Genomic DNA, 15,825 nt, shown 5'->3' with positions numbered 1-15,825 from the left:
GATAAGCGAGTGTAAACGCGCCTTATACATATGTACCTAATTGGAATTCCAACAATCGTAAAGCTCCAGACTTGACCGTAGTTCCGGAAATCAAATAGCAGTGGTCGCTTTAGTTTATCAATACTTTTTATTGGTATATCGTAAGGCTTACACGTTTCGCAAGATACATATGTGACCCCAGCTGACCCAGTCGAAGCACCACCCACGCCTAGTACTTGTACCCGCCGGCACCACCAGCACCACCGCCGCCGCCGCCACGAGCTCCTGGCTGTGGTCCCTGCGGGTACGTGGCCTCGCCCTCGTAGCTCACGTCCGCGTGGTAGCCCGTCTTCCAGTCGGCGGTGTAGCGGACGATCTGGGTCCTTCCGTCGGGCATCTGGACGCGGTACTCGCCGGTCACCACGTCACCATCACTGGACGCCTTGTGCGCATAATCGTTGGCGGTCTCCGGATCCTGAACGGCGTACTCGAAGTCGTACGGCATGCCGGGCACGTGGACATGGTCCTGCATTTGGGATAATGGATAAGGCATGATCAGTAAAAAAATATAAAAAACTAAAAATACAATTACGAATTATAATTACAGAAGTCAGTTCTAATTTAACAAGCACAGTTTTTGTTGAGAAATAAATCAACATAATCTCAAATCTTAATTGTATCTGTATCTTCATAACGATTATTTCTGGCAATCATAATAAAGATGTATCTCTGCGATGACAAACTGATCTTTGATCCTACACTCGTTGGCTGAGTGAACATTATGTTGAACATCAAATTGGAATAAAAATGCATCTATGGCAAACGCATTACAATGGTTCATTAACCACTGATCTCTGATCTTTTCAATGGCTGATGATTGCGGTTTATGATGATTAAGATATACTCACATCGCCTGGCTGGCCAGGTATGTTGCGGGGAGTGCCAGGAGGTGCGGGTGGCCGGGGTCCAGGTGCCGCTGGTCTTCCAGGTGGGCCGGGCTTCTGTGGGAGTTACAGACCATTTAGCAAATGGAAAAGTCAAAAATGAAATAGCTAAAAATTCCAAATGGGGTGTAAATACTGCTCATTACTCATTGTCGAAGTGAATTACACTGTCTTAGTGATGCCAAATATTTATTGTTAGCTTCGGAAAACTTGAACTGCTGAACTTCGCGTTATGGAAGTTCACCTGCATTGTGATATTTTCGCAACGATCGGTTGTCGTTCGGTTGGTTCGGTTGGATCTCGAAAGGTTAACTTCCATTCATTTTCAACTGCCAAAGCCAAAGCCCTTCACCGACCGACCAATTCGAAATGTTGCCATCATTTTGGGCCGACATTCAGCAGCATGACGTGCCGCATTTATTGAGTTGAGCCACAGCACTCCGGGTGATAAATGCGGCGACAAATCTCGACTGGATCCAACTGGAATTGGCTGCCTCTGCCACTGCCTGTGACTGCAACTGCTCCCAGAATGATGGCCGTAATTAGTCCGTTGACTGGGATTCAATTTGAGGCGGTTGGCCAGGCCATTCGGCCAGATAGGCACATGCCACCATACACACATATATCGACATACCCCCACATACTTAGCTAGATAATTCAGATGGGAGCAATACTCACGAATGGGGTCTTGGGTTCCGAGTAGTCGTAGCCATTCTTGGTGGGCGGGAGGTACGCGTTGGAGCCAGGGGCGATCTGGGCGTAGGCATAGGCACTGATGGCAGCGAGGGATAAGCTCTGCAAGACAATCGAATGGAATTTAATTTAGTAAGCTGAACATAGAAGAAACTATGTCTGGATTAACATTAAGTTTAAGTTTTCGTGTGAAGTAATTTTCTATTCAATTTCATATATCTAACTTTTTTTCACGGTGTAAGAGCCGGGCATTTGGTGCGACATTATATCAGTGACTTAAAGGTCAAATTAAGAGGGCGAACTGAAAAGTGAACGGTTGCAAATGGATGTAGAAGCTCCGATAAGATCGCGACTGACATTCAGCCGTGGCGTAGCAGGTGCATCAGCAGCAGAAGCCTCAGCCAAAGAGGCGGCAAATTATTTAGAACGTGCCCGAAAGGCGTTTGCTCATCGCCCGTAAAAGGGCAGCAAATGGCGGAGGTTAGTGGCGATCTGCCGCCGATTCTGCGATTCCGCGATTCCGCTCTTTAAACACGGCTAATTGACACATGCACATGGTGGCCAACGATGTTGGACGTTAGTTGGTTGGTGGTGACGGGAGCTCGTCAACCCATCCACATGTCAGATTGCAGCCATCCATCAGTTGGCCGACAGCCGCCGGTCAACCAGTTGCCATAACCACTTGGCCAGGCCAATCCGCGGGGCTTTTGCCTGTCATCTAATGTCTCGTTTGTGTACTTTTTTAGCTGCCAACTTTTCAATTTACATATGTACATACATACATGCATGCATGCTGCAACGGATTGCGGAAATGCCGCACTGGCACTAAATTATCCACAGCCAGCGGAACATACATACATACATACATACATACATATGTATAGTAAATATTCTATGCGGCCAAGCTTGGGGCATTGATCATTATTATCAGTATCATTAGCGATACAGGTGGGAACTGCTTTACATTGTTTGCTGATTAGTTGTGTGTGCATATTGCTAAATTGCGCATACGACGTGTTGGCCGAACGTGTAACTCCAGCCACATGGGAGCATATTTGGTCAAGGAAAGTGGGATTCCGCTTCGCACGAGGCTTTCCCATGGATAAACTCAATCGAATCTATAATCGCGATGGGGAATCAAATATCATAAAATTATAAATAAACTTAATTAATTTCCCATGTAGCGATTTTCTTTTAGTCATGTGTTTATATTTATATTAATACACATTACTCAAAACATTTCCAGTTCACCTTCTAAAGTATTTAACGAACTAATAAAAGTTTATGCTTTGCATCTCATCTATTATAAATTTATGTAATAAATACTTAAAAAAAATTGCCTTGGAATTTAGTTTTAAGTTTTAAGGCATGCTACATATATCCCAACGAATTCATCTATATATAAGGTAATGTACTCCTAATTAATCCGTGTAATATTCATTAAATTTTCCCATATATTTAATGAGGCATATCGGGCAATTTCCACCGGCGTTTTACACATTTTGCTCACCCATCAAATGAGTTTAAATTTAAATTAATTAGCTTCACTAAAGTTTCCGCAATTACCGCGCTGGGTGGTCCTAACCTTCAGGTTCTTCAAGTCCAAAACTCGAAGTGGTAACAGACACAAAAACCTGGCCAATAAGCATGTCAACGGCAATTGTCCGTGTAAAACAAATGTAATTATCTCAAGTCGGCCTAGCAAATAGAAGAAAAAAAAACCACCGTCGACTTCAATAAAATAACGGCAAATAATTTGCGTGTTAATTAAATAAAAGAGGCAAAAGAGGCGCAAAATAAATTGCGGCAACTTGTCGACAGCCGAAATTGAATGGGCAAGAGGGAGGGCGAGAGATGGAGTGGCCAAAAATTGCAGATAGCCAAGTTGCAACAAATGGTATAGCCAAAGTTGGCAGAAGGGGCGGCATCAGTCGAGGCAACAGTCTGGCTGAAAGATTGAGACAATCAGGCAACGAATCTGCTGGTTATTTAAGATCACAACGTTGGGCTTAGTAGATAAAAATACAGTCAAACATTTTCAATGATTTAAAGTTAAATAAATTATTAGAAAAATGTTTTAAGATTAAGTGGAACTCTAAAATATTTACTATATTCGATTTAATTATTCTCAAAATCTTTACTTTCCTATGCGAAACTATCAAGTGTCTTCTTTTGCCTTGACTACTCGTTTGGTCTCATTTGGTCTTGGCAGCCGTGACTATTGCATTTCAAGCTTAATGTGGTCCAAGTTCTGTTCTCATTGCTGGAGAATGCTCATTAGATGCGAAGGTTTTCCTGCGTTGCCATGGTCTGTGGCTTTTCCCATTTGCCATGGTTGGTGGCCAGCAGCACCTTGACTCCGTGTGGAGGCAGGCATTGATCTTGCCCCGCTGGTGGCGCTACCAAAAACGGCGCTCTATGATTAAGATTTTTGTTGGCCAAGTGCCCGCACTTTTGCTTTATTGCTCATCGCACGCAGGTGCGTATCTTGCCCATCCCCATCGCAACAAATGAAAAAAAATCCAAAGGCACGAGCCGGCTCGCATTGAAGCATCATTAATCGTGCACAATCCAATAAATTAACAATTGTTTGCTTTGTCCGGCTTATTATTAAATGGCTATTATGCTGCCGTTGGCCGGGCCGAGTTGTTAATTACAGCAATGAGCTCTTTGCTAGCTCTATTGAGTTTGTTTTATTAAATCAACAAGTTTTGTTCGAGCTCTTCCATAATTAATCATAGCATACACTGCTATGTACGGAAGTCCGTGGAAAAGCACAAATGTGTAGATGTACCTCACTTCTAGACAAATTGTTGTGTCCGCCCACTGGTCACTCATCGAGTTGATGGCCACCCAGGAACATCAAGTGAATATTGTTTAAATTAATTATAGGTGAGCACAGAGCTGGGTAGTAAATGAAACTCCAAAGAAGTTGTAGATTTTGCGCCAGAAAGATTATAGGTCATGCCAAGTCTGGCTGAGTTTGGTGTACCATAAAGAAGTAATAATTGTGCAAATCTTCACATTTGTCCGACTCACATTTGATCACGACCCAGTTTACAGAGTCGGATGCCGAATTACAGCGATCCGCTTAGATGTGTCTATGTATTTATGACAATCGCCTTTTGAACGCGGCTTAAATGGCAAACTCGAGTGTCTGGAGCTGAGCTCAGTTGATTTATGGGCGGTTAGCATTTAATATGCTTAAGCCGATCGCATCGGATCGGATCGCAATAGTTTATGGTGGGCAATAAAAACGTTTACGCCAAAATGTCTTCATAAAAATCCAGATGGTCGGATGTGTCGCTGCAGTTGCATTTGTTTAATTAATTTAATTGGTCCCCCTGTCTGGGAAAAGAGTTTAGATGTTGCTTTCAGATCTTGCTGCAATGGCATTTTGTTTGTTGTTTGTTTTTTTCGGGCTGTTATTAAGACGTCATCGGGGAATGGAAGCACATATATGTATAGATACATAGATGGATTTTACAAGAGTTGCATCATTTTGGAGCGGCGGCACCCCTAGAAAACTCCAGCAGCATTCTGCAACGCCCACTCGTGGGTCGATGATGAGGTTTGGCTGGCTTCCTACTTATGGATGCCATGTTGTCTTAATTTATGGAATTTTTGCACATTTTTTTTGTTGTGCCGTATCTCACCGCAGCTGCTTCCCAGCAATTACCAGAGCAGCACAACCGAAAAAAGTCCCCTACATAGATGTTAGATTAACATGCACTTGCAACACACGACACGACTTCGCGTCGCGACTCGTTCAGTAGAACAACAAACATTTGGTTGACCTTTTCATCGCCATCTACATCTGCATCGCTTTTGCTGCTCTGTTGCATGTTGCATGTTGCTGTGCGGTTTTTGCTTTTTTTTTTGTGTTTCCAAGCTGCTCTCCCCCTCGTTTGGGGGCATTGAAATGCAAATTTGGCAAAATAAAAGTTAATGGGCCAAGTGAATGGCAGGCGGCGGCGGGAGAAGAGAGCTTGCAATGGGAAATGACTTTTATTGCAGTTTTTCAGTTCGCCGCTTGAGTCTTTTGTTGCAACTTGCAACTAGCAACTGGCAACTTGCAACTTGCTGGCAACTCAGATTCGATTTCAATCAGCTCTTTGCGCTTTCCTTGTGCAATTTGCACCCAATGTTTCCAGCTGTTTGTCACAGAGTCACGTGCCCGCTGGATACAAGGACAATGCCAAAGATCAAAGGTTGGCCAGCTTGTCTCACGACTTGGGCCTCCTTGGGGATTCACCTGTGATAAGTCAATTTCTTTTCGCCTGTTTATCGGCAGATCTTCAGCTAGTATGTTCCTCTTCTACACTACATTAACCCTATTTAACCCGAATTAAATAACACACTTCAATGCACAAAAGCCGCCGGCTGTCCATAAAGATATTAACCTTTCAAATACCCAAAAAACGGGTGAGAAAAAACTTATAAATTATATGCTACGATCGAATACTTCAAGTAGTTGTTTATGACCAACTATGCATTTGCAAGCTGTTCATGTGCAATTACTTAAAATGTTATAAAAACTATGTGGGAGCTTTTTTGTCTCATAAAAACCGATTATTAGGTAAATGTGGTATTATGGTTGAATTATGGATTTAATTAGTTTTTAGTTTCTATGCTTATAGTTTTGGTATAACCATTTGATGTATAACAAAAAATCCAAATCGAATGAAAATTATGAGCTTTTTTTAAGCCAAAATTGTTGTGCAGAAACCACAACTACCGAAATTGTTGCACACTAAAAACCAAGTACAACTTTTTCCAGAACTATTTCTCTGCCATTTAAATGCTAGAATTTCGGTTAAAAACCCCAGTGAACTAATTTTCCAATTGCCAGCTGTTGTGGACCCACAAAAGCGCCGACGAAATAACACTTGCAGCCAGAATAGTGCAATTAAAAATTCCTTGCCTAAGGGAAACGGAGGAGAAATGCCTCTTATTCACATTGCGCATACGCCACGTTGGACGCTCTGGTTTTGGTTGGGCAATTAGCGAATTCAGAGGCGGAGGCTGGGCTTTTGTAATCAGCTGAAATTTCGATTTAATTAGATTACCACACAAACACACACACACACACACAAAGGCGCAGATGCTTGGCTGGTTACCATTTCCCCGCAGAAGCCCCTCATCCAACTCATACTACATATATGCTGCTGCACTTGCCGCTTGCTCAAGCGTCATTAATTTTTTGCCATTTGGGTTTTCTTCGCTTGGATTTTTTTTCCCCCCCGCATTCGAGCCATTGCCAAAGACAATAAAACCGCACAAAGCTACAGCAAATATCGGTGAAGCCGCAAAATTGCATACTTCCAAGGCAGAAGAATGGGTCTGAGCGCCCATTCGACGACCCCCGGGCTCAATTACCTAAGCACGGATCAGCTTTGAGGCAATGCCAATCGGCATCAAGCGAAATCTGGCAAATCTGCCAAATTATTTCAATTAAAATTGAATTTGTAATGCAAGGGTAGAGCCTGTGCGAAATGACGAATGGGGGAATACGCTGCTATAAATTGGAAGTTTATAAAAATAATAATGGGCTTGTTGTTTGAAATATTTGGATTCACGGATGTGCAACTTCTATTGATAATTTGATAATTTGTAGAATTTTAGCAGGAGCCCAACGAAATGCAAATATCCCTTTGAAATACCCTCCACACATCCAACATTCATTGGGCAATCGCTTACACTCGAATCGCCAGCAGTGCAGCGATGAGCCAATGAAAGACTTTTGGCCAGACATGCGATATATTGGCCATAATCAGGCGGCTCTAATCAGAATCGGAGGCAGCATTGCATTGACCCATGCCGGCATTCACAATTGCCCATTCGCTGCGGCCGGCGAATGCAACAATTCAGCATTTGTAGAATGCAGAGTGCGGAATGCAGAATGCAGAATGCAGAATTAGCAGCTTCGACTTTCGGCTTTTGCCAGCTCATCATCATCATCAGCAGCAGCAGCAGCAGCAGCACCATCATCGGACGGACTCAAATATCAAACTGTGAATATTTTAGGTTTGTCATTTGAAATTCAAAAGCGTGCCCGAATGAATGCCAGTCAATGCTACCAATCGTTTCTCGAATTCTTTGCCACCAGTTCTGCAATTTTCGCGTGCGAAAATGAGCAGCTGGAATCATGGGCATTAATATGCAGCAGCAGTTGGGCATTACTAGCTGGTGTGGGTGCTCGACGTATTCGTACTCTGTACCCTATAGTTGGCTAGCTGGGTAGTTGGCCAGTTGAGTCTCCCCCGGGCTGAAATTAACATGTAAAACATGCTCGCCCCGATGTTCTCAAAAGCCCGTGCACTCGACTGGCCAGCGGCCATTTGTCTATCGAGTGTCTGCCTTTTGGTGGGCGGATGTGGCAGTGGGTGGTTGGGCTCCTGGTTTTTATTTTTGGCTTGGTACGCTTCCGTGCCTGCTGTTATTCGCCCAGTTCGGGCCAAAACAAGAATGGTAAAAAAAAAGGAGAAGAAAATAAGGGGAATATAGCGGCATTGGGGAAATGGAGAATCGCTGGTGAAAAGTCAAAAAGTTACAAGCGGCAAATTACACGCGTCTGGCTGGAGTTCTACACTCTGCTCTCAAACTCTATTCCTTTGCTATCGTCTGGTGTACCTTTTGGAAGTTATCTGCTTGGCAGACCAGACGCATCAGAGATGGAGGAGTGCACTGCGAGAAAAACCGCTGAAAAAAAACATGGCTAATAGAAGAACATTTAAGATCTAACACTTTGGCCTCAAACATTGCATATATATTGCGTTTATTTTAACTACTAGTTATGCTCGTCCATTAATCACGATTACGTTAATCGTAAAAATTCATTCGAGTAATTACATGATGTATGACCAATTAAATTTTAATTAGATATTGATTATGTCTTCTTTGAAAATCTTCATACATTTGAATGGCTTTCATTGAGTACCTATTAATATAATTTTATATCTCAATCTTTTTAGACACTTTTGGTTTTTGAAGAAATCTAATTTTTCTCCTGTGTGCTCACGTAACGCGGAATGGGCGGAGGTACATTGGATGGATTCCAGACAGTGTGGTCTGCCGTCTGGACCTGCATTGCATCCAAGTGTCGCACCAACAATTTAACACGCCCCAGTTACAAAAAATAAAAGGACATCAAGGAGCAGCCAGCGAAACTCGCGTCTGTTTTATTTTGTTGCCTGCTTAAGGGCGTCGTCCCAAAACGCGATTCAAAATGCTTTAACAATGGCGAACAAGTGAAAGTATTTCGCAGTTTACAAGTGTGCTCTTGATTGCGGGTTAACTTCTGGACTTCCAGGAAAAGTATTCAATACTGTAATTTCACAATAAAATTGTGAGAATATGGAGAATTTCCAAAGCGAAATGTGTAAATTAATAGGTAACAGAAAGGATTTTGGATCACCTAGAAATTTCTTAGTTGCACAACTCTTTCTGTGTCAATTTACAGCAATTTGAAACAAATTATATAAATATTTTTACGAAACTATATTAGTAAAGTATAAAGTATATTTTTCAACAATTTGATGAAAAAAAACTTGTGTCAATTTAGCACCAGCTAAGAAAAGTTTGCCTACAAAATAAAGTCAAGTTGGAGCCTTATATATTTGCAATTGTTCAAGGGGAGCAAAAAGGTTTGCAATTTTCCTCAGATGATGCCTAAATACGAAAGGGGAAATATATTACCAACATGTGTCCTCCGCCTTACAACCTTTTAGCCTTCTCCGAAACTCAAGTGTTTAGTTAGGAACAATCAGGGAGTATTGCTTAGATTTGGGGCGTATTTTACGTGGCACTTGGCAAACGCAGATGTTGCCAAATATTGAATGCGTATCCATGGAGGAGTACGTACAAGTACATATGTATATATATATATATATATTAACCAGAGCGGAGTGGAGCACTTAAGTGTCTTTGATTATTTGCAATTTGTTCGATTCGGCGGGGTTACTTTGGCCCCTTCGCCACTTGACTTTCGTGTGTGTGTGTGTGTGGACTTGGGTTTTGATTATGATGATGATGATGAGAGGCTCTGTGGCAGACGTGTGGCAAGTTATGCAATCATTTTCGTTGCCATTGACGGCAAGTGTTACCAAAAAAAAACGAAAAAAAAGGAAGGCAAACAGTTTGCCAGGCACTTGAAACAACCAGTTTGATGGGTAGTTGCCTTCAGTTCTCCTAGCAAATCTCATTTAAACTTTCCCCAAAAGCCGCAGCAGAAAAATGACATTGTAGACGAAAAAGGACACTGAGTGACCACGGGTCATTTTTCCCTGCCAGCGATAAACAAATTTGACATATAACAAGCTTAGCTTGCTGGCCTTTCCACACACATACACATACATGCAAACATACATACATATATAGTTTCGCTTTAGCCAAAGGACACGCCTGCGAAATCTCATATGATTTGTTTGGCCAACTGATTTATGTAGGCTTAGCTATGTTTTTTTTTTCCAGGCCCAGAAATACATGTCCTTGTTTTATGTACGTATGTATAAATACTCACAAGCAGGACGAACGACTTGAAGGACATCATTTTGTTAGTTGAGTTTCGATTTTACGTTCACAGACGATGGCAAAAAGTAGTGTATCCACAAACGCCGCTGGCTGAAGTTGAAATTGAATTGAATTAAATTAAATTCATTAGAGTTGTCAATTATTTCATTTATATTGTTTCGAGTTAATCGAGTGTCTTTTGTGTTATTTTTATGATTATTGCACACTATTTAATTTGTAGTCCTTCGCTTGCCACAATAGTTGTATTAACTCTTACTTTCACCGGGCGGGGGAGGGTTTTATTTTTTTATCACCGGTTGGATTTCTCAACTAGGAGGGGGCCTCAGTTAAAGAGGAGGTGGTTTTATCTTTTTAGGTTCGGCTAGATTGATTTCCTAGACAACCGCACGAAGTACACGAACGTTTTGAATTAGGTTAGACAATGGAGATGCGCTTGCTTTTTATAATAAACGCTCAAAGACGCTGGCAGCGACGTCGGCGGCGACGGCGACTGCGGCAGCGGCGGTAGCAGCGGCGTTCGCGTTGCCAACTGCACCTAAAAGTAACGAAAAAGCGGTTTGAACAATTGAGGCAAGTCTAGCGCCTAACTTCTAGATCATCTGCCTCCGTGGAGCTGGAGCCAAGAGCATCCACATCCACGAGTCTCTCAGAATGGCCCAAAGAGAGCGCAGCGTTGCTCTCACCGTTTTGGCCAAGTCTTGGTGTTGAGGTGGTGAAAAATGTTGCAGATCATCGCCGTGGCACGATCATTACGATGATGGGTAACGAGATGATAAATGAATGGCTGGCACGATGATGATGAAGCTCGGGCGGATGTATAACAAGATGAGTTCGAGTGGAGAGCCTGCAACGCCCCGAATGACTTCATTAAATACTCGGCCAAATTTGATATTTAAGCCAAGCTTTTATGAAGTCTGGGCCCTCGGGCGATGCAGTTGCCATCGAGACGATACGAAAATGTCACTGGGAATGTCAGATGATAGGTTTCGTTTTAGCCTCCAAAGATACAGTCGCCCTTTTTCGAAATATCTATATATTTATTTTTGTTTGTTTTTTCTTCTTTTTTTTTTTTTTGCCATTTGGCCTTTGGGAAAGCATCAGAACATAGAATAAGTTTGGTGAGAAGTACGTGATGCGGTTGCCCGGGGAAAATTGCACAAGCTGCACAAACGTGTTCATGTGGCGTCCCAATTTCCCGCAGCACCTCTGCCAAAATGCAATCTATGACGTGAGGCTCATGCCAAAGATCCGTAGCCGAGGCCCCGAAACTCATCCATTGGCCATTGCACAAGGCTGGCAGACGTGTCGAGTGCCTTTGGGCCAACTTCCTCCTTCCAACCAACATCAACCGCATGGCTCCTTTTCTTCCGTCAGGCCTCAAATCCCATCCCATAACCAATTAACCTTGAATGTATCACAGCGCCTCTGTACGAGCCGAGATTAAATAACAATTAAAAGCAATCCGATGACTGATTTCAGAGTTTCTTCACATTTTTATTGACCACTTGCGAGGTGGCGATGTGTGCGTGCGTGCGATATTAAAATTAGATATTGAAATTATTATGGGGAGCAATCAATCGAAAATAGCTACACTTACAATCAACCCATCTTATAATCAGTGATGCGAAAATCTTGTACCAAAATCGAAATGTTATTACCAATTACACTGGGCTATGACTAAAACTATTATTAATATAATATTATATATTTGTAATATTAGATATGGTATTAGTTTTCAATAGCTGCAATCTTAAAGATACTCTAATATCTCAATATCTTATTTTTATAAGCAATTTTATTAGATTTTATTAGTTTGGTACCCATTTTCCAAGGTAACATTTCGTGTACCTAAGATGTTACCTCTATCAGCGCCGCTTACACCTGCTGGCAATCTTCAATGGACCGCTGTGAAAAGTAATTGAACAACTTTTGGTTACTTTTAACTTTAGATTTCCGTGACACTTGAGCTGCGGATACACATGTGCGCGCGTGTGTGTATGTGGTGTGTGTGTATCTCAAACGGTCTTCTTCACGCGGAGGCGAACGTACTGTCAAAACGATGTCTTAACAACATAATACCCGCCGACAATCGGGGCCAACTGGCAACTGAAAACTACCAACTGGTCCGATTGTTCGGATTGTTGGGATTGTTACCCATATCGCAAACTCTGGGGGCAAATTGAAATTTCTTTTGAGACGCTCTCGAAATCAAGTGCAATCGTTGGTAGCTGCGATTACGAAAGGATTTCGACTTAAAATGTAATTAGAGCAGTGTGATGGGGCGAATTCGATATTATATAAGGCCGCGCTGAAAATTCCCTTTTTGATTTGTTCAACAATAACTTGACATCAATTGGGCAACTTTTGTTTCGCTGTCATTGCCTTTCGGCCGGCAGCTGTTGCCACCGTTGCAGTCTCGGTTTCTTCGGCATTTCGATCATTTTTCAAAACGTCCAAAGTAATAAAGTTTTGCAAATTTCCCGCTTTTAATTCATCAAGTGGACACTCGAGGGCTCCGGCTCCAAAGCAATGCGAAACGGAAGCAAAACTTAGTCAAACATTTCGTGGGCTTCAATAGCCATTTGTGCATTATTTCACTTATTTTTTCTCGTTTCTGTCGCCCAGCTGTTGACATTTTAAACTTTATTGAATTGTTGCAGGCAAGTGGAAGACGAAATAAAAAAAAAATTAACATTTAAAAGAACAGACTCAAATTCTTCGGCAGAAGCATTTAAGATGATTTTTTCCTCGAATTTGTTTTGCCCATTTCGTGCAACATTCAGGCGAATCACCTGTTGATGCTTGTTGCACGTTGTTGCTGCTGCCGCTGCTGCTGTTGCTGCTTTTAGTGTTGCAGTTGCTGTAGAACCAAAATAAATTCCAATAGCCCCAGTCAGGCGCACCTTTTTCAAGCTAAAAATGAGTGAATTAGAATAGCCAACTATGTAATTGCCGCATTTTATTGCCACCAGCATTGGATGTTGCTGCTGCTGCAGCAGTTGTTGCTGTTGCTGCTGCCATCGCTGGCATTGTTAGTGTTGTCGCGACCATTGTTGCAACTAAGCGCGGTGTTTTTTTTGTTGCAGCGGCAACTTGATGTTGCTGCCGCCATGGCCCTCTGAATTTGGTGTGAGAAGTGGTCGAAAACGCGGCGATCTTTGTTTTATTTTCCAGTTTTGAGTCCAGACGGATGATTTGCATTTATTTCGGCGCGGAGGCGCGTTTCTTACCATTTGCTATTTATAGACTAAATGTCTTGGACTTCTGATGGAATAAATGGAGTTTTCGATAGACTCGCGGTGAAGGCGCATCAAATGTCGTCCGATTCGCTTGGCATTTCCCCCACGATCATCGATTTTCTAACTGGCATTCGAAGTACAGGTAAAATAATTTGCATAATATATTTCTTAAATTTTGTTTTGTACTGTTCCTGCTTGTATTAATTTCTGCTGTGCTCATTAAAAACTTGTAGTGTAATGATCGCCTGAAAGTTGCTAACGGCTTCTTTGATTGCTTTCATTACGGCCATCTCCTTTTGGCACTTCCTTCTGATTTGATTTGATCTCTTTGCCGGAGTTTCCTGTTGATTGCTCTCATTATTCCAGCGAGCAACTGTGATAAGTTTTTCCAGCTATGCTGCTGCTACTCCTGCAACAATCTTGGGGCTAAAGTCGAGCTTTCCCTGTCACTTGCCACACTTGCCACCATTTTTCTTAATGGAAATTTTCATGCTCTTGGCTTTTCTTTAGACAAATTAAGCGAATTTTTTCTGCGTTCACACCTTCCCCAACTGGTGCATCCTCATTGTCATCGTCATCTTCTGCACTTGCGTTCATTGCACCCTCAAAAAAAAAAGCATACACACACACACACAGAAAAGAAAAAGAAAACGGATAAAACATAAGACCTGAGGAAAGAAGAATGAATTCGAGGCAGAAAAAAGTTGTGGAAAACTTTGCACCTAACATAAATCACATCTCAGACCAAGTCAACCGCCCCTTGGCCACGCCCATTGTCAGTGTGTGTGTGGGGCTGCATTTGCATATTCCAATTTTGCATTTAATCAATTTACGCCCACCCACCCACACGCAAAAACACTGCGTTACAATGGAGGATGGCAACTCTGGCAGCTAGACAATTACCAGCATTCCCCGACATCGCCTGCCTGCTCGCATCATTTATCCTTGTTAATTTTTATTTAGTCAGTCAAAGGAGGGAAAAAATCCCTCAGCTTCAGCTTCAGCTTCAGATTCAGCTTCAGTTTCCCTCTGGGTTACATCCCGAGATCTTGAGCGATTGAGCCGTAACCTGCGTTGACTTGTTTACGTGTTTTCTCCGGAGCACGGATACAAAAGCTCAACAACAGATACGGATTCATTCCGGCAACTCTGTGGGTGGGTGGCACCTGCAGTCCATTCGGCATCTGACTGACTGCAGCAGACGGCGAACAAGTTAAGCGGAAACGGGGGACAGAGGACGAGGGACATCGGAACAAGGACGAAGCTGATTGAGACACATGTCCAACGGGCAGTGGCATTAACTTGTAGTCAATTAAATGCGCCCTGAATCAGGTTAATCAATTGATGCCATTCCCTGGAACTTTTTTAAGGTACGATTCCCTAATAGAGTCTGTATTTCATTATTCACTTAAATGTACAAGCTTTAAAGGCTGCAAAATGAAAGTAATAATTACATATACATACTCATAGTATACTCAGCTATTTCAGGAATTGTATTAAAATTACTTTACTAACACCATTTTTTTAATGAAATCAAGCATTCTCATTTATAATGAGGTACTTCATACTAAGGAAATTTCCTGCCAAACTGCATTAAAATGCTGATCCTCTTCCCATTCAAAAAATGCCGCAAATGGCTGAGCCAAATTTTCGCTGCCAAATTTTCACACATTTTGATCAGCAGCAGATAAATGCCACCCGGATATATATCAAATACAGTGGGCGATGAATTTTGGCCAAGTTTTGGCAGGGCATTAGCCACGCCCCTAAGTTGCTTATCAATTGCAATGTGAGCCCACCGAAGTTGGCTCCATAACTTGCTAGAAAAAAAAAATGGGAAAAGGCAGAAGAAAAGCGGCGGGAAATCCAAGGCATTTAACTTGCAATGACAGACCCCACAGCCCCTGGCAAGCGACTAATGGTCAAAACTTATCGTCAAACTTAAATGGGATTTTATTATCGTCGCCGAAAACTTCAACTTCGCTGCTCCTTCGCCGTTTTTCACTTTTTTGTTCAATTTTTTTTTTTTTTGGCTTCACATGCAGCCTGAGAATGGGCTTGGTCTCAGGGTTTTTGGAGTTGCGAGGGCGTGGATTATGGTTTTTCTTCCATTTTTTGCCACGCCTAATGCGCTGATTTATATATAATACCATAATTATAATGCACTTGGTTCTCATGGATTGCCCCACCGAATTCATACCGCAACTTTTGAGGTCAGCCCACATAAATCTTGTCAAAATTGTGCATTCTTCTGTACTTTTGTTTTAATTAACTCGCGAATTGCTTAATTACCAAGAGAAAAACAAAAACAAAAAACACTAAGAGACCTTACAAAAAATTGCTCACAAAACTCATAAGAAGTGCAGTGAGCTGAGTGACGTGTGCATCTCTTGGCCTGGTCGCGTTGGCAATTAATGTCAATCAAAAGTTGGTAAGAT

At 42.2% G+C, this 15,825-nt stretch overlaps 1 protein-coding gene and 1 long non-coding RNA gene across 2 annotated transcripts; both read right to left on the bottom strand.

Moving 5' to 3' along the window:
* Positions 1 to 111: 111 nt before the first annotated feature.
* Positions 112 to 10,566, bottom strand: Cpr50Cb (Cuticular protein 50Cb). Its single transcript, NM_137057.3, has 5 exons — positions 10,405 to 10,566; positions 10,138 to 10,238; positions 1,602 to 1,718; positions 888 to 980; positions 112 to 505 (listed from the first exon to the last, which is right to left on the bottom strand). Exons 2-5 carry the CDS (start codon positions 10,165 to 10,167, stop codon positions 209 to 211), a joined length of 537 nt encoding a protein of 178 aa, NP_610901.1. The 5' UTR covers positions 10,168 to 10,238; positions 10,405 to 10,566; the 3' UTR covers positions 112 to 208.
* A 2,189-nt stretch (positions 10,567 to 12,755) lies between these two features.
* lncRNA:CR43811 (long non-coding RNA:CR43811) lies at positions 12,756 to 13,397 on the bottom strand. Its single transcript, NR_073876.1, has 2 exons — positions 13,118 to 13,397; positions 12,756 to 13,061 (listed from the first exon to the last, which is right to left on the bottom strand). It is a non-coding gene; the product is annotated as a long non-coding RNA:CR43811 (long non-coding RNA).
* Positions 13,398 to 15,825: the final 2,428 nt, after the last annotated feature.

This window comes from Drosophila melanogaster, chromosome 2R (assembly GCF_000001215.4).
Source record: "Drosophila melanogaster chromosome 2R".
NCBI lineage: Eukaryota > Metazoa > Arthropoda > Insecta > Diptera > Drosophilidae > Drosophila > Drosophila melanogaster.
The sequence above is the reverse complement of the archived record's forward strand: the minus strand, read 5'-3'. Positions and strand labels throughout refer to the sequence as shown.